Here is a 19,267-nt window from a genome sequence, read left to right as displayed (position 1 = left end):
GGGACTAAATATCTAGCTTCTTTCTTGTTGAGAATTCCTATCTCTTTAGCTTTGCATATACTATCCTTCACTGACGTTTTAAGTTTTTTTGTGGGATCACCTTTAATTTTCTTGTAAGTTACGGTATCACTTACCAGCCTATTAAGTTCTTTCATATAATCATCTCTGTTTGGAACCACTATTCCCCCCCTTTATCCGCTTGCCGGATGGCGATATTTTTCTTTTTTTCTAACGCCTCTATACCTTTTTGTATGTTACCCTTCTTTTTCCCTCTTTTGGTTTTAATAAGTCTAATATCTTTCCCAACCATACTTTTGAACGTTTCAAGAAAATGGTTAGATGACTTTTTGGGGTTGAAAACAGACTGATTCCTCAGTCCGCTATGCTGGTATTCTGATTCCATAGGTTGGGTATTAAGAACTCGTTTCTCTGCAAAATGTTTTTTAATATACAGTTTACGTACAAATTTCTCAGTATCGATGAACACCTCAAATTTATTTAATCCTCTATTCGGGGCGTATTTGAGACCCAACTCGAGTACTTTTAGTTCGTTGAGGGTAAAGGACTCATTACTTAAGTTGAAAATACCTTGGCCAACTACTCTCTCTTTCTTTTTATTCTTCCTTCCTCCCCTTGTTCCTCTGCGTTGTTTCTTTGGGAGTCCTTGGTAGGCCACACAGGTGGTTCCCATTGTTGCCAATGTGAATTCATCTGATCCCCATACCGGACCTCTGGCGGTGTATTGTGCCAGGATGGGTTGGGTGGACCACCCCTCCCTCGCCCTCTCCATTTCCCCCTCTGGCCAATATAACCTCTGTTCTGATTCCAGACCCCCTGAAGTGGTGGATCTCCATGTCCTCTCCTGCGAAAACCCCTATAAGGGGAACCCCCTCTCTGTGGGTCATCTTCCTGATAGAGTGGCTGAAATCTATTGTACATGGGGATATCATGGCCTCCATAGTAGCCATTATAGCCATCATAATAGCCAGAGTTAGAGTTGGGGGCGGGGTGAGTTGGGTAACTTGAGTAGCTGGAGCCCCTGGGGACAGAGCCTCCTCTTCTGAAAGGTGCCCCTCGGGTGGGGGGACCGGGCTTACGCCCCTGGTTACCAACACCCGGGGTGGAACAGGGAGTGCCAGTGGGAGGCTGAGTGGGCTCTAGTCTCTCTGGGGAAGAGTCCATGGATTGGTTGAGGGCCAAATCCACCGACTCTTCCTGCCATTTATACACTTTGTTTTCCCTATAGTCTTTAAGGTCACATTGATACCTTTTAACTTTCTTTGTTTTAGTATCCCTATCTAATTTCTCTAAATGTTTCTGTACCTGTAAATTTTTTTCTTTGTATTCAACAGTGTCTTTAAAAGGTAAAATAGCTTCCTTCAATGCAACAATTTTATTTTCTAATAAACGTAATTTAGCTCGTCTCCTGCTAATAATAGTGTCCAATAGTTTAAGTTCACAATCATGAAAGAAATTAAACCATTGGGCATCCAGATCAGGGTCTTCAAGATCATCGTTGGGGCCTATGTCCCAACGTAGACGCCTAGGAGTCATTTTGTTTTTAACATACTGTTCTAGTGTGGCTACATCCCACCAAGAACGGATTTTCTTATCCAAAGCACTTTTTAGGGATTTGAAATTATGTTCCAAATCTTTGAGTGCCAAATTTTCAGCAGAAGCAAAAATATCAGTAGTATCAGTTGGTCTACTATTCATATATTCAAAAATATCCATTGCTGCGGGTGTGCCTTAAAAAGTGAATCAGTGAAAATTGGTAACAAATACCTACTCGCGCATATGGAAAATTAAATGAGTAAATTAAGTGAATTAGTTGGGGAGCAGCACGTTATAATGATGAAAACAAGGAAAAAATAATTAGCTGTCTAATTACAAACCGTGCTCCTATTGAAATACAAGTGCAAAATCACTCTAAATAAAACGACATGTTATGAATAAAAACTGTGAAAATTGGGAAATAATATCTGCCAACTGAATGCTAAATCATCATAGTGAAAAATGTCAAGCAAAATTTATCAAATTAATCGGATGTGGAGAATTAAAAAAGGAAAATTAAAAAAGGAAGAAAGTCCACCATTATATCCAATGTATACAACAAATGTGCAAAATAATGTTCAAAAAGTGAAAAATAGAGCTTCTGGGTGGATAGAGCTTCTAGGCAAATCTTTCTTGGGTACAGCGGAGCATCAAATAGCAGTAATCAATCGCTATCAATAGCCACACAGCCTACTCACCAGATGGAAGTGATTCCAATGACAGGAGTCAAACAGGAGTCAAACATTCACTGTATATAGCTGTTTGCTAAGGAGAGGGCCGCATCTTTCACAACCGATGAGTCATAAGCTGGCGGGCTTCCCCACTGACAGCTGAATGTAAAAAAAAAAAAAAAATTGATGGCTAAGAAAAATTCACGAAAAAACAGCATGGGGTCCCCCCCAAAGCCATACCAGACCCTTTGGTCTGTTATGGATTTAGAGGGGACACCCCGTACACCAGAATTTTAAAAAAATGGTGTGGGGTCCCCCTCCAAAGCCATACCGGACCCTTATCTGAGCCTGCAGCCCAGCAGGTCAGGAAAGGGAGGGGACGAGCGAACGCCCCCCCCCCCCTCCTGAACCATACCAGGCTGAATGCCCTCAACATGGGGGCTGCAGTGCTTTTGGCCATGTTGATGGGGACAAGGGCCTCTTCCCCACAACCCTGGCTGGTGGTTGTGGGGGTCTGCGGGCGGGGGGCTTATCAGAATCCGGAAGCCCCTTTTAACAAGGGGGCCTCCAGATCCGGGCCCTCCTATGTGAATGAGTATGGGGTACATTGTACCCCTACCCATTCACCAAAAAAGAAGTGTAATGTGACAAAAGACAATAGACAGTTTTTGACAATTCCTTTATTAACCACTTGCCGCCCGCCATATAGCAAAATGACAGCGGAAAAGTGGTTTCAATAACCTGACTGGACGTCATATGACGTCTACAGGATATTGAGCCGCTGCCCCGGGGGCGCGCATCACGACAGTCTGACACACCGCAACTATGATCTCTGTAGAGTCTCTGACAGACCACCAGGGACGCCACTAGGACCACCAGGGACGCCACTAGGACCACCAGGGATGACACCACCAGGTATGCCACCCTAGACCACCAGGGATGCCAATCAGTGCTCACAATGGATGCCAATCAGTGCCCACAGTGGGCATCACTGATTGGCAGGCATTATTGTTTGGCACTGATTGGCATCCATCAGTACCATACATAATAGTACATCAGTGCCACCTATCAGTGCCCATCCATGCCACCTATCAGTGCCCATCTGTGCCGCCTATCAGTGCCCATCCCTGCCACAAATCAGTGCCCATCAGTGCCGCCTATCAGTGCCCCATCAGTACCGCATATTAGTGCCCATCATCAGTGCCCATCAATGCCACCTCATCAGTGCCACCTCACTGGTGCCACCTCATTGGTGCCCATCAGTGCCACCTTATCAGTGCCCGTCAGTGCAGCCCCATCAGTGCCCATCAGTGAAGGAGAAAACTTAGTTATTTACAAAGTTTTGTAACTGAAACAAAAATTTTTGTTCTTTTTTTATTTGTTTAGCAGAAAATAAAAATCCCAGAGGTGATCAAATACCACCAAAAGAAAACTCTATCTGTGGGAACAAAATGATAAAAAATTTAGTTTGTGTACAGTGTAGCATGACCGCGCAATTGTCATTCAAAGTGCGACAGCGCTGAAAGCTGAAAATTGGTCTGGGCAGAAAGGTGTATAAGTGCCCTGTATTGAAGTGGTTAAAAATGTCTTCTTCCTCACTTCTTCCTGTAGTCTTCTTCTTCATTCTCTGGTCTTCTTTCTCCGGTGTTCTTCTTCCTCTGCCACCGCTCCCCCGCCGACCCACTAAAAATAAACAACAATAAATAAGTAAAAAAACAGCAAATCGCGGTAAAATCACGGTTAAATAACACAGAAGAAAACAGCAAAAAGCACTGCGGAGATGGTCAAAAGCAACATGCATAGATCTGAATCGAGCCCAAAGGGATGAGATGGCAACCCTATTCCTGCTGAATAGCCGCTAGGACGGGTTTTACATTAAAGGGACTCACCAGGCGAAAACAAAGATATCTGAATGATGCCTGTAGCTGAAGGCATCATTCAGATATCACCACTTCAACCTAAGGGCATCATATGTTGTCCTACGGGCGTGCAGCTAAAGAAGTTGCTTGGAGAAGCTACAAAACATTTTCAATATTACATAACAGTTGGTTGTGACTAACTACTACTATCTAAAGAATAATATCTATAAGATAAGTCCAGTTGATTGTGACTTCTACTATCTATAAGATAAGTCCAGTTGATTGTGACTACTACTATCTATAAGATAAGTCCAGTTGATTCTATTACTAGCTATTCTATTAAAAGGCTTAATAAGAATTGAAAGTCCCAAACACAGAGAACACTTCCTTCCGCACAGTCCTCTGCATATTTAATGTGAAACTTTAAATCTTGCCTTTCACTGATACAAACAATCCAGTTTCCTTCTGCTATGCTGGGTGCATATGACCTCATTATCAGCCTCTAGTGAAAAAGAAGCTCCAGAAGACTAGTGGTAAGTCTCTTTATGGTTCTATTGTACTTTTTTTTTTTTTGTTTATTTGTTTTCTTTAGCATTTCTAAAGTTTTTTATGTTGCAAATGTACAAGTTGGTTGGAGATGTAGCATTAAAATAAGTGTAACCCTATCTCAATGCCGTTTAGTTTACTAAAGCAGTGTTTATCAAAAATAAATAATAAAATATTAAAACTTCTTTCATCCTATGTTATAGAAAGAACAGTGCAGCGCTGATAAATATCCCAAATGTGAAATATGTTAAATCAATAAATGAAATACCAACAGCAATAAATGACAACCAATAATAACAGCTGGTATATTATTAATCAACCATGATAAAATATATAAAGGTGAAAATACAATTGATATAATAGGGTGAGAGTAAAAATAAAGTCCCAAGAATATTGGTGTTCAAATACGAAATCCTGGATCTATGTTCCACCGCTGGTGCTGCCTACCACCTAGTGATAAAGTAATGGAGGCTTACCAGACAGCCTGCGACCGCCCTTATTCAGGGGGGTAAAAACAGGCTCAGTAGAAATATGTAGACCTCAGGGTATGTCCCACAGGGAGCTCTGTGGAAGTTCCTCCAACCTCCTTCCTGGAAGGCTAACCAGCGACAAGGAACAGTTCGAAGAATGCGGTCCCAGGGGTATTTCTTATATAGCAATCAAGGTTTTGCTGAGAGGCAGAAATTTTTCATTGCTAAAGGAACCCCTTACACCTCTGGAGGAACCCCAGGGTTCCACAGAAGCCTGATAAGTTTAAAACAGAAGCATGTTAAGTTTTTAAAATTAACACATTTCACCCTATGTTGCAATTTAATGCTGCTGATCTTCTGCAACATCTTTGCAGCTACTTTGTTTCTACCTACACCTCAGCCATGGCTGTATGACATTTCTCAGTGTGGGTTCTCTGATTATGATAAGAGTGGACCGTGACTGCTTTCTCAACCAGGGTTCCAAGGATCGGTAGGGTTCCTCCAGGGGTAGCTAGGGGTTTCTTGAGCTGTGGCTAACTGACCTCCCATCTGATGGTGCCTGAACAGTTCCAGGTTCAATGCCACTTGGCAGAGCCAGTGGAATGGCTGCAAGGTAGTCTTTCTGGCCACCTCTGTAAGGGGGACATTCTTCTCATTTGCCACCACCAATTAGAGACATTTTCCTAATGACCTCTGAAAGACTAATCTTACCAGGGGTTCCCTGAGACCTGAAAATTTCTTCAAGGATTCCTCTTGGGTAAAAAGTTTGAGAAAGTCTCTATTCAACGTTCACATGATAAGTCACCAACACAGGACAGGCAGGGACAGAGCCTTGTCACCTTATAACAAAAAGTTCCTGAACAAGGACTTTTGTGGCAGGATCACTGGGTTTTTTTTTTTTAAAAGTTGAAGATTTTAAAATGATAGAGATTACTATTGAAATAATATTAAAATGTTAAAGCTTGTATTAGCTTTTAATGGTTGGGTTGATACAGAGGAGATGATCTTTTAAAGGCAAATAGACTGTGCACTTTGCAAAGTGCCCAGTGTTTTGCCTTTAGCAAATCAACACCATAGTTTAAACCAGGGGTCTCCAAACATTCTAAACAAAGGGCCAGTTTACTGTTATTTAGGCTTTAGGGGGGCAGACTTTGGCTGGTAGGAGTAGAAAATTCACAGCCATCAATGGGAATAAGCCCTACCCCATCACTAGTTTTAATGGGAGGAATAGTACCCCATTGTTGGTATCAGTTGGAGGAATGGTGCCCCATCGTTGGCAAAGGGCCACACCTGCCCCCCCAATCCCCCCCCCCCCCCCCCCGGGCCACAGTTTGGATACTATGGGTTTAAATCACAAATACTTGATGTCATACCTTAAATTCATTATACTGACAACTTTATGCAATAGGAAATTGACACCCTCTTTTCTTAGTGCTTAAAAAAAAATAGAAAAGAATAGAATATACCAAATAAAAAAATAAAAAAAAGGGAAAAGAACATCATTTTGCAATTTGATTATTTATGATTTGTTGCACATTCAACCATTTTTAAAAGTTCCTACCATCACAGCAGAGGCTAGAATGTTTTTTTTTCCATGTGGTTTCATTCTAAACATACCAAATAGGAAGAATTTTATGAACTCCAGTTCCTGATAGATACTAATTGTCTATTATGCATTTTATTTTTTCCAAAAGACAATGGACAATAATACAACACATGGATGGCCGCTCAACATTGACTACAAAACAATCTATGAACCTTTCACAACTCCCAAGATGATATCATCTGTGCTTCTGCTTTTAACATTTGTCATTGGATCGATTGTGAATTCCTTGTATCTTTGGGTTCTTTGGTTCAGAATGAGAAGAACGGTAAACACAACCTGGTTCTTTCACCTAATTTTGACGAACTTATTTTTCACACTCATCACACCCTTCCTTGCTGTGTATTTGATGATGAGACCTCACTGGATCTTTGGCCTGTTCATGTGTAAGCTTGTTAACTCTTTCATATCGGTATGCATGTACGGAGCGGTATTCATCCTCACGACAATTAGCCTTGACCGGTACTGCTTGGTGTTTCACCCTCATTGGTACAGAAAACACATGAACACTCGCAAAGCTTCTCTTATCTGTGCAGCATTGTGGACATTCGCTCTTTTATTAAGTTCTCCTTACCTAGTATTTCGTAATATAAGATATAGGAATAATATCACTAATTGCTACAATGATTACACTCTTTCTGGCAAGTTGGATGAACGACAGACCAAATGGTCCTTGTTTAGTTTCCGATTGCTTGTGGGATTATTAATTCCTCTAGGTATAATCACAATTTGTTATCTCAGTATTTTTATCAAGATGAAGAGAGAAAACCTGACGAGGTCTACCAGACCATACAAGATAATGTGTACTGCTATCCTGTCCTTCTTTATCTCCTGGACCCCTTACCATGTATGGTATGGAATGACTGTAGAGCCTGGCAAGTTCCCGGAGACAATACTTGAGGTCTTACAGATCTTGACAATTTTATTTACATGCATCAACTACTGCCTTACCCCGATACTTTACCTGTTCATTGTGGAAAGCTTCAAAAACATTTTCAAAAAGTCTCTGGTGGCCCTAATTGAATTAGTTCTCAATGAAACCAACTCCACGGCAAACAGGAGTCTTGAAGATCGGAAAGAACAGGAAAGAGCAAGCTTTGTAGCTCTAAAGGATGTAAAAGAAGAAGGCTCTTGAACCCAAATCTGTCAACTCCTTCTAGGTGACTTTGGTGTGCATTGCATTTTTATATCCTATCATAAATGATCTAGGATAGTCTTAAACGTCCATATTTTAGGTATAGCTGGAATTTTGTTGGATCAGCCAACATCTGGCTTCTTGTATGTCTTGATCACTTAAAGTATAACTAAGACCCTTTTCACACTGGGGCGGTGCGCTTGTGGGACGTTAGTAAAAATCCTGCAACCAGCATCTTTGGGGCGGATTGGGAGCGCTATATACAGCTGTAAACGCCCTGCCCATTGAATAGAATGGGCTGAAAAGCGCTTCGGAAGCGCCAAAACACAAGTCCTTTTAACCCATTCTTCGGCCGCTAACGGGGGTTAAAAGCACCCTGCTAGCAGCCAAAAAGCGCATCTTAAACAGCGCTAAAGCGCTGCTAAAATGAGCGGCACTTTGGCGCTAACGCATGTTATTTTTTACTAGTAATGGCGGCGATCAGCGACTTATAGTGGGACTGCGACATTGCGGCGGACACAGTAACTGACACTTTTGGGGACCAGTGACACTAATACAGTGATCAGTGCTAACAAATATGAACTGTCACTGTACTAATGACACTGGCTGGGAAGGGGTTAACATCAGGGGTGATCAAAGGGTTAAATGTGTGCCTGGCCTGTGCTTTCTCACTGTGGGGGAGGTGCTTTTACTATAGGAAGGTAAAGACCTGCTTTGCAGGAACACAAATTCAAAGCCTTACCTACTGACAGAACGGCAATCTGTTTACCTTGTTTACATAGGCAGATCGCCGTTCTGGGTGTCTGCCTAACGATTGGCATGCGCGCCCCAGGCCCGGAAGTGCAGAATCACATAGTAGGTACGTGATCCTGCGTAAGTGAGCCGCCTTGCTGCCGTATATGTATAGTAAACGGTCGGCGAGGGGTTAATACTATACTGAGAGTGGTGCGCTCTCCCTCTTCTTCCTCTTCTTCTTTCTTGTCCCTTTACCCCTGAGGGTTGTATACTAGTCTTCTTCCTTTTGCGCTGGTCTCAAGTATATCCCCTTGTGGGGCCATGTTAGATATTGCTTTTCAATTTTTTTTTTAGCTGGATGGAGTTATGCTTTAAATTCATAACTTTCAATTAAGTTTAAGGAACACTAATCTAATTTTTGTATTGTACCTAGTGCAGGGGGCAGATCTATAGTTTTTTTTTTTTTTTTATTACCCATATTTAGTAGTTGTCATTGTCTGTCCTCTTATATGGTGTTTTATATATATGATTATGCAAAAGGTCCCCTAACCACAGGTCAGCAGGAAGCCCTTTAAAGTGGGACTTGTATTGAAGTATTTTATGTAAAGCCTCGTACACACGGTACAAAAATCAGAAGGGGATTGTTGTTTGACAGGCTGTTGTCTGAAGTTCTTACCGTTAGTACGCTCCTTTCAACAATTGTTTTCCAATTTTCGGACAACAAATGTTGGATGACAGGCTAGTAAATTTTTCTCAAACGACGGCTCCACGTCTGATTTTCGGATGGTCAGTACACAAATCCGTCACACAAAAGTCAAAGTACAAACACCATGCTCGGAATCAATGCTCACCAAACACGAAATTAGCAGAAGGGGCCCAAAGGGTGGCGCTCAAGAGCTGAAATTCCTCGTAGTACGTCACTACGTTCGTGTTTGTGGCACGACAAATTGTGTACCGTTAGTATGCATAAGACTCCCTGGCCAATAGGTGCTTCCTGCAGGGGCGTTGCCCGAAGTCCAAGCCAAGCCCCTTTGGGTTTAGGCGTGGTGTATGTGATGTGGGCTTTTTTTTTGGCTGGGCCGTAACCTACCTGACCTACATACACTGACCTACCTACACTGACTGTAGTGACCTACCTACACTGACCAACCTACACTGACAGTAGTGACCTACCTACACTGACAGTAGTAACATACCTACACTGACCTACCTACACTGACAGTAGTGACCTACCTACACTGACCTACCTACACTGACAGTAGTAACATACCTACACTGACCAACCTACACTGACAGTAGTGACCTACCTACACTGACCTACCTACACTGACAGTAGTAACATACCTACACTGACCAACCTACACTGACAGTAGTGACCTACCTACACTGACCTACCTGCACTGACAGTAGTGACATACCTACACTGACCTACCTACACTGACAGTAGTGACTTGCCTACACTGACCTACCTACACTGACAGTAGTGACCTACCTACACTGACCTACCTACACTGACAGTAGTGACTTGCCTACACTGACCTACCTACACTGACAGTAGTGACTTACCTACACTGATCTACCTACACTGACAGTAGTGACTTACCTACACTGATCTACCTACACTGACAGTAGTGACCTACCTACACTGACCTACCTACACTGACAGTAGTGACCTACCTACACTGACCTACCTACACTGACAGTAGTGACCTACCTACACTGACCTACCTACACTGACACTTACATATGCTGTCTGACCTACCTCAGCCCAGCCGTGGTGTGCGGTGTCACAGCGGATAGGCAGTCAGTCAGTAAGTCGTCAGAGGAGGAGCTGATGAGGAGAGGAGAGCCGAGCGGGGATGTGGCGCAGTGGCCGCATTGTAATTCCCGCCTTCTGGAGCCTGCAACGCCTATGATGGACGTCACATCGCGGTCCCACCATTGGACCAGTGGGACGTCCATTATAGGCATTGCAGGCTCCAGAAGGCGGGATCTGCTATGGCACTCGGCCGCACTCGGCAGGACTCGGCCGCACACGGCCACACTAATCTGTCCATCATGACAGCGCAACGCCTATGATGGACCATCAATCCTAGGTTTACGGGCGGCGGGCAGGACCATGTGTGACGTGACGACAGACGCACACTCTGTCCACTCATCCTGTCGCTCATCCTCGCTCATGCGCAGTGCGGCGCCGCACTTTCATGGGGGACTCGGTTCTAATAATGTTAAAATAAATGGCCGAGACTCAGGGATTTTCGGGGTCACATTAAGGGCTTCAGCCACCCCTAGCCACCCCCTCCCGACGCCCCTGGCTTCCCAATTGGCCGGGAGGAGAATGTGGCAGAATAGCGATTATTCATTCGCTCGTGGCACACAACTGGGTGGGATCAGGGTGCACTCTTTGCTCCCCGAGCCCACCCTATTTTGAAGCCTATTAGAGCCTCTGGTTCTAATCAGGTGCTTCAAAATATACACCCCCGCCTATCCCTGCAATTGTAATTCATGTGTCCGGCATCCTGAAAGGGGCTGGGCACGTGGATAGGGAGGGCAGCGGCTGTGTTAGGGGGGCGGCGCCCGTGCGCCCACAATACATGGGCCGCCACTGGGTTAGGGGCTGATCGGATATACCGGGGCAGGAAGTTCCAGAGGATGGGAGAGGTTCTGGAGAAGTCCTGAAGACGAGCAGATGAGGTTGGTGATGTAGCTGGGGGCGATGTTGTGGATGGCCTTGTATGTTATGGTTAGCATTTTGAATTTTATACGGTGGGGTAGGGGAAGCCAGTGAAGGGATTGGCAGAGGGGCAGCAGTCACAGATCAGATAGTGAGGTGTATTAGTCTGGCAGCAGCATTCATAATAGACTGAAGGGGGGATAGCCTGCGTAAGGGTAGGCCATTAAGGACAGAGTTGCAGTAGTCAAGGTGGGAAATAATCAAGGAGTGAATAAGTTGCTTTGTGGTGTCATTAGTCAGGAAGGGTCAAATTCTGGAGATGTTGCGGAGGTTAAGATGGCAGGATTTAGCCAGTGATTGGATGTGGGGGCTGAAGAAGAGGTCAGAGTCAAGGATTACACCCAGCACCCTGGCATGTGTGGTGGGACCAATGGTTGTGCTGTTCATCTTAATAGTAAAGTCATGGGGGGGGGGAATATAACAAGCTCAGTTTTAGAAAGATTGAGTTTGAGAAAGTGGTGTGACATCCATATCCATATGTCATTCAGTAAGTTTGAGATCCGAGAGGAGATCGAGGGGGTGAGTTGAGGAGTGGAGAGATAGATCTGGGTGTCATCGGCGTAGAGGTGATATTGGAAGCCATGGGAGGTTATCAACTGGCCCAGGGAAGATGTATAGATCGAGAATAGGAAGGGCCCAAAGACGGAGCCTTGGGATACCACCAACAGAGGGAGGAAGAGGAGTAGAGGAGAAGGAGTTGTAAGTGACACTGAAAGTGCGCTGAGATAGGTAGGAGGAGAACCAGGATAAAGCAGAATCACAGAGACCAAGGGAGTGTAGTTTGCTGAGGAGCAGCAGGTGGTCAACTGTGTCGATAAATAATCTTTCTTCATAAATTTAGGCGAAAATGTGTTCTGCTACATTTCTTTGGTGAAAATCAATGCAGCCTCGCCGTGCCCACCAATGCAGCCTCACCATGCCCATCATTGCAGCCTCACTGTGCCCATTAATGCAATCTCAGTGTGTCCACCAATGCAGCCTCGCTGTGCTTACCAATGCAGCCTCCCTCTGCCCATCAATGCAGCCTCACTGTGCCAATCATTGCAGTCTCACTGTGCCCATCATTGTAGCTTCATGATGCCCATCAATGCAGCCTCTCTGTGCCCATCATTGCAGCCTCTCTGTGCCCATCATTGCAGCCTCACTGTGTCCACCAATGCAGTCTCTCTGTGCCCACCAATGCAGCTTCGCTGTGCCCACCAATGCAGCTTCACTTCATTGCAGCCTCACTGTGCCCATCAATCCAGCCTCACTATGCCCACCAATGCAGCCTCACTGTGCCCACCAATGCAGCTTCTCTGTGCCCATGAATGCAGCCTCACTTTGCCCACCAATTGCAGCCTCTGTGTGTCCACAACTCCAGCCTCTGTGCCCACCAATTGCAGCCTCTGTGTGCCCACAACTCCAGCCTCTGTGCCCACCAATTGCAGCCTCTGTGTCCACCAATTGCAGCCTCACGGTCTCACCATTTTCTGGATAACACAGCGCTCTCCTCCCTCTGTCCTCCGGCGCTCGTATGTCACGGAGCTGGGTATGTGTGCAAGGTCCCGGCCTCCTAGACCGGCTCATGTGATAGGCGGAAGCTGCGGAACACTGATTCAATCTACTATCACACGAGCCGGTCTAGGGGGGCGGAACCTTGCACACATACCTAGCTTCGTGACATACGAGCGCCGGAGGACAGAGGGAGGAGAGCGCTGCAGTCGCCGCTCAAAGCGGCCTCAGGGCAGGCAGACTACCGGGAAATTTCCTGGTATCCAGGTAGGCTATGGCTTTCGGCCTCCCAGGGTCATAGATATGGCCAGCTCTATGATAATCCGGCTTCCCAATTAGGGTTGCCACCTCCTCCCTTACACTAAGCACATATTAATTACACAGGTTCTGAGGTTAATTTAATGCAGATAATCCACCTTAAAGAGGAGTTCCAGTCTGTAAAAAAATTTAAAGTCAGCAGCTACAAGTAAAAAATTTAAAATAAGGACACTTACCTGTCTGGGGATCACGCGATGTCAGCATCCCTAGCCGATTCATCAGGCGCTGGCATCTGAAGTAAGGGAAACAGGAAGTGAAGCCTTTCCTTCTGCTCATGCGCATGTCGCGCTGCGCTTTCTGACTGGTCCCGCTGTCTTATGGGACCTTTGTGTGTCCCAGAAGGCAGATGGGGGAAGGAGGAGGGACCCAGAAATGTCGTAGATCGCTCCCTCCACCCAGTGGCGTTGTTAGGTGGGTGCGGGGGGTGCAGGCCGCACCCGGGTGACACCCTCCAGAGGGGTGACACCCGTAGGTAGCGGCACGCACTGCTAACACTGCCCGCTGCCCTGATCTGCTCCTCCAGACTTGCGCTGTGTCCCTCAGCGCAGCGGACTGAAGCCGCCTCCCCCTCCTCTCTGTTTACATCCACACAGGAGGAGGGGGAGCCCGAGGGACACACATGGCTGTGTGTATCATCCGCGCTGTTCTGAGGTCTGTAAACTTTATGTATGTGTGGGTGCAGGGGGTGTCTATGCTAATGGGGGCTCTGCACTGAGGGGGGGTGTCTATGCTAATGGGGGGCTCTGCACTGAGGGGGGTGTCTATGCTAATGGGGGCTCTGCACTGAGGGGGGGTGTCTATGCTAATGGGGGGCTCTGCATTGAGGGGGGTGTCTATGCTAATGGGGGCTCTGCACTGAGGGGGGGTGTCTAATGGGGGGCTCTGCACTGAGGGGGGTGTCTATGCTAATCGGGGCTCTGCACTGAGGGGGGGGTCTATGCTAATGGGGGGCTCTGCACTGAGGGGGGGTGTCTATGCTAATGGGGGCTCTGCACTGAGGGGGTGTCTAAACTAATGGGGGCTCTGCATTGAGGGGGGTGTCTATACTAATGGGGGCTCTGCACTGAGGGGGGGTGTCTATGCTAATGGGGGCTCTGCATTGAGGGGGGTGTCTATACTAATGGGGGCTCTGCACTGAGGGGGGTGTCTATACTAATGGGGGCTCTACACTGAGGGGGCTGACTATGCTAATGGGGGCTCTGCACTGAGGGGGGTGTCTATACTAATGGGGGCTCTGCACTGAGGGGGGTGTCTATACTAATGGGGGCTCTGCCCTGAGGGGGGATTCCATACTAATGGAAAAAATTTAAAATAAGGACACTTACCTGTCTGGAGATCGCGCGATGTCAGCATCCCTAGCCGATTCATCAGGCGCTGGCATCTGAAGTAAGGGAAACAGGAAGTGAAGCCTTTCCTTCTGCTCATGCGCATGTTGCGCTGCGCTTTCTGACTGGTCCCGCTGTCTTATGGGACCTTTGTGTGTCCCAGAAGGCAGATGGGGGAAGGAGGAGGGACCCAGAAATGTCGTAGATCGCTCCCTCCACCCAGTGGCGTTGTTAGGTGGGTGCGGGGGGTGCGGGCCGCACCCGGGTGACACCCTCCAGAGGGGTGACACCCGTAGGTAGCGGCACGCACCGCTAACACTGCCCGCTGCCCTGATCTGCTCCTCCGGACTTGCGCTGTGTCCCTCAGCGCAGCGGACTGAAGCCGCCTCCCCCTCCTCTCTGTTTACATCCACACTGGAGGAGGGGGAGCCCGAGGGACACAAGGCTGTGTATATCATCCGTGCTGTTCTGAGGTCTGTAAACTTTATGTATGTGTGGGTGCAGGGGGTGTCTATGCTAATGGGGGCTCTGCACTGAGGGGGGGTGTCTATGCTAATGGGGGCTCTGCACTGAGGGGGGGTGTCTATGCTAATGGGGGCTCTGCACTGAGGGGGGGTGTCTATACTAATGGGGGCTCTGCACTGAGGGGGGGTGTCTATGCTAATGGGGGCTCTGCACTGAGGGGCGGTGTCTATGCTAATGGGGGGCTCTGCACTGAGGGGGGTGTCTATGCTAATGGGGGCTCTGCACTGAGGGGGGGTGTCTATGCTAATGGGGGCTCTGCACTGAGGGGGGGTGTCTATGCTAATGGGGGCTCTGCATTGAGGGGGGTGTCTATACTAATGGGGGCTCTGCATTGAGGGGGGTGTCTATGCTAATGGGGGCTCTGCACTGAGGGGGGGTGTCTAATGGGGGGCTCTGCACTGAGGGGGTGTCTATGCTAATGGGGGCTCTGCACTGAGGGGGGGTGTCTATGCTAATGGGGGGCTCTGCACTGAGGGGGGGTGTCTATGCTAATGGGGGCTCTGCACTGACGGGGGGTGTCTAATGGGGGGCTCTGCACTGAGGGGGGTGTCTATGCTAATGGGGGCTCTGCACTGAGGGGGGGGTGTCTATGCTAATGGGGGCTCTGCACTGAGGGGGGTGTCTATACTAATGGGGGCTCTGCCCTGAGGGGGGATTCCATACTAATGGGGGCTCTGCACTGAGGGGGGGATTCTATACTAATGGGGGCTCTGCACTGAGGGGGGATTCTATACTAATGGGGGCTCTGCACTGAGGGGGGATTCTATACTAATGGGCAGGGGTCTACACTGAGAGGGGGATTCCATACTGATGGGGGTCAGCACTGAGGGGGGGAGTATGTACTGATGGGGGGGTCTGCACTGAGGTGGGAGGTTGATACTGATGGAGGGGGGTCTGCAGACTCTGCACTGAGGGAGGGTGTCTGAACTGATGGGGGGTCTGCAATAAGGGAGGGGAGTCTGTACTGAGGAAGGGGGTCAGTACTTAGTGGGGGGGGTCTATACTGAGGAAAGGGGGTCTGCACTGAGCGGGGGTCTATATTAATGGAAGGGGGTCTGTACTGAGGGAGGGGGGCTATATTGATGGAGTGGGGTCTGTAGTTAGTGGGGGGGGTCTGTACTGAGGTAGTTGGTGGAGGAGGGGGTGACACCAATTTTTTCGGCACCGGGTGACACCAACCCTAGTGACGCCACTGCCTCCACCCCCTGGAAGGTGCCAAATGTGGCAGTAGAGGGGGGGGGGGGATAAGCGGAGCTTCCCCTTTTGGGTGGAGCTTTAATCAGCCACAGAACCTGTGTTTGGGTTTACACTAATGCGTTTTTTGATGTTTTTTGCAGGAATGCATTTCATATTTTAACATGGGTGCCTATGGAAAACATTCACATCAATGAATTTTTGTGCCTCTGCATTTTTGGAAAGGGTCGGTGTAAAAATGTAGAGAGGGTGTAAAAAACCTTCTCTTCTCAGACACATGTTATGTCAACAGTGTCTTAGGCGTTTTGTTCAAAAGTTCAGTAGCCAGACTGTCTTTAAACAAAGTGTGAGTTTATTTGGTCACACTTGGCAATTACTTGAAAATATATACAAAGTTAAATTCTTCTTACAGCTTGATGTAGTAAAACAAAAATAATAATAGGAACAAAAACTTGTATCAAGAAGGTTCAAGAGATGTCTCAGCTCCGTTGGTGCTTTTCTATGTCAGAGAGATGTCCGCTCTAGCAGCTGTTTGTGAGGTAGGCTGTATTTAAGCCTAATGTAAACGAAATGTCTTCTGTAGAGTAAGAATGCGTGTGTTCTTCTTTGTGTATGTGAAAAGGTAATGAAGTCCTTCTGTGTGTGTGTGAAGGACATGTCTTGTGTGTGTGTGTGGTGTGTCGTGTGTGTGTAGTAAAGTGTGTGCGCCCTGAAGTGAAGTGTCACTCTGTTTTTATACTATTTCAAATCTACTAGTCAGCAGACTAAAGCCATAGCCATATACGGCTAGAACTAAAAATGAAATGATCATATTCGTGATTATTCTAAATATTCTCTTTGCCAACAGCTGACACGTCTCTTAAACCTCTTTGATTGTCAGTAACACACAACAGTTTCTTATAAAAAACTCAAGGTGAATGACCTTTCCAAATGGCCAAATTCTTGTAATGGATATCTTTTAAACTACAGAAATGCAATTCTGTACCAAACCTTACAAATGCATATTAAACTATAATTGGATACATATATAAATATATACTACTTCACACAAACTCAATCTAACTAACTAATTAAATAACTATATCAAATAACTAACTATATTATGGATAATATGTTTTTACCTTTAAAAAAATCTTTACAATAAAGTTTATGACAGATATACTGAGTATATTCTTATCTGTGAAATCACTGACCTACTGACCTTAGTCATTAAGGGTCGGTTCACACTGGGGCGACTTGGGATCCGACTTGTACGCCCTCAAGTCGCCCCAAGTCGCCCCAAGTCGCTTTGCATTTAGATTATCATGGTAGGCAATGGGAGCGTCTTAACTGACACTACTGAAGTCGCTCCGACTTCAGAAAAGGTTCCTGTACTACTTCTATCCGACTTGTAGGCGACTTGTACCCATTCAACTCAATGTAAGTCGCCTGCAAGTCGGATCTCTCAAGCGATTTTGCAGAGAAAACCCCTCCCTCCCCCCTCCCTCCCAGAGAGGTGATTGGCCACAGGCGAAGTCGCCTGTCATGGAGGCGACTTCAAGTCGCCTCGTAATTTGCCGAAGTCGCGCTGAAGTCGCGCTAAAGTCGCGCTGAAGCCGCGTTGAAGTCGCGGTACAAAGTCGCGCTAAAGTCGTGTTGCCCATGTGTGAACCGACCCTAACTCAGCACATGTAGAACAACTGTTACAAAAATGACATGCACACAACCTAGCTATTTCAAGATTTGTCTTATGCTGAGCTGAGTGAGCTTTTTCAAAGTCAAAGCATAAAAGGGAACCCAGACTGCATACTTACAGATCTTGATTATAAAGCCAAATTAATATAATTATTCTACAGTCGGGGACTTTTTTTCCCGCAAATGCAGCGTTTTGCATGTAATAGACTTCAATGGACCCGTATCCAAAACGCAAGTATAGCTGTTTGCTAAGGAGCGGGTTTGGGAAGCCGGCCGCTGCATCCCTAATCCCCTCATCAGCTGTCAGAGGGCTTCCCCACTGACAGCTGAATGTAAAAATCCCACACCCACATAACTGTCCCTGAGCCACCCCCATCAAATCATTCTTTGCAGCTATTACCTTTTGTACCACCACCCCCTCCCTTTAGAATGTAAGCTCTACAAGCAAGGCCCTCCTGTACCTTTTGTATTGAATTGTACTGTAATTGTGTTGTCCCCCTTATACATTGTAAAGTGCTGCATAAACTGTTGGCGCTATATAAATCTCGTATTATAATAATAATAATAATAATAATAATAATAAAAAGCCATACCAGACCCTTTGGTCTTTTATGGATTTAGAGGGGACGCCCCCTACACCAGAATTTTTTTAAAAATGGCGTGGGGTCCCCCTCCAAAGCCATACCAGACCCTTATCCGAGCCTGCAGCCCAGCAGGTCAGGAAAGGGAAGGGACGAGCGATGAGATGACAACCCTATTCCTGCTGAATAGGTGCTAGGACAGGTTTTACATTAACGGAAATCACCAGGCGAAAACAAAGATACAGTATCTTTGTTTTCGCCTGGTGATTCCCTATAATGTAAAACCTGTCTTAGCGGCTATTCAGCAGGAATAGGGTTGCCATCTCATATTTATGGACCTGACTGTATCTGAATGATTCCTGTAGCTGAAGGCATCATTCAGATATCACCACTTCAACCTGGGCATCATATGTTGTCCTACGGGCGTGCAGCTAAAGAAGTGGCTTGGAGAAGCTACGAAACATTTTCAATATTACATAACAAGTCCAGTTGATTGTGACGAACTACTACTATCTATCTATAGGATAAGTCCAGTTGAATGTGACTATTACTAGCTATTCTTTTAAAAGGCTTAATAAGAAGAAAAAGTCCCAAACATACAGTGGGGCAAAAAAGTATTTAGTCAGCCACCAATTGTGCAAGTTCTCCCACTTAAAAAGATGAGAGAGGCCTGTAATTGTCATCATAGGTATACCTCAACTATGAGAGACAAATGTGGAAACAAATCCAGACAATCACAGTGTCTGATTTTTGAAAGAATTTATTTTCAAATTATGGTGGAAAATAAGTATTTGGTCACCTACAAACAAGCAAGATTTCTGGCTCTCACAGACCTGTATCTTCTTCTTT

The 19,267-nt window shown here is 46.2% G+C and overlaps 1 protein-coding gene across 1 annotated transcript; it reads left to right on the top strand.

The window, feature by feature from the left end:
• The first annotated feature begins 6,457 nt into the window (after positions 1-6,457).
• On the top strand, positions 6,458-8,152 carry LOC141110526 (probable G-protein coupled receptor 33). The gene has a single exon (XM_073601906.1). The coding sequence runs from the start codon at positions 6,798-6,800 to the stop codon at positions 7,836-7,838; it is 1,041 nt and encodes a 346-aa protein (XP_073458007.1). The 5' UTR covers positions 6,458-6,797; the 3' UTR covers positions 7,839-8,152.
• Positions 8,153-19,267: the final 11,115 nt, after the last annotated feature.

This window comes from Aquarana catesbeiana, linkage group LG10 (assembly GCF_042186555.1).
Source record: "Aquarana catesbeiana isolate 2022-GZ linkage group LG10, ASM4218655v1, whole genome shotgun sequence".
Lineage (NCBI taxonomy): Eukaryota > Metazoa > Chordata > Amphibia > Anura > Ranidae > Aquarana > Aquarana catesbeiana.
Note: the sequence above shows the minus strand (reverse complement) of the source record. Positions and strands in the feature narration are given on the sequence as shown.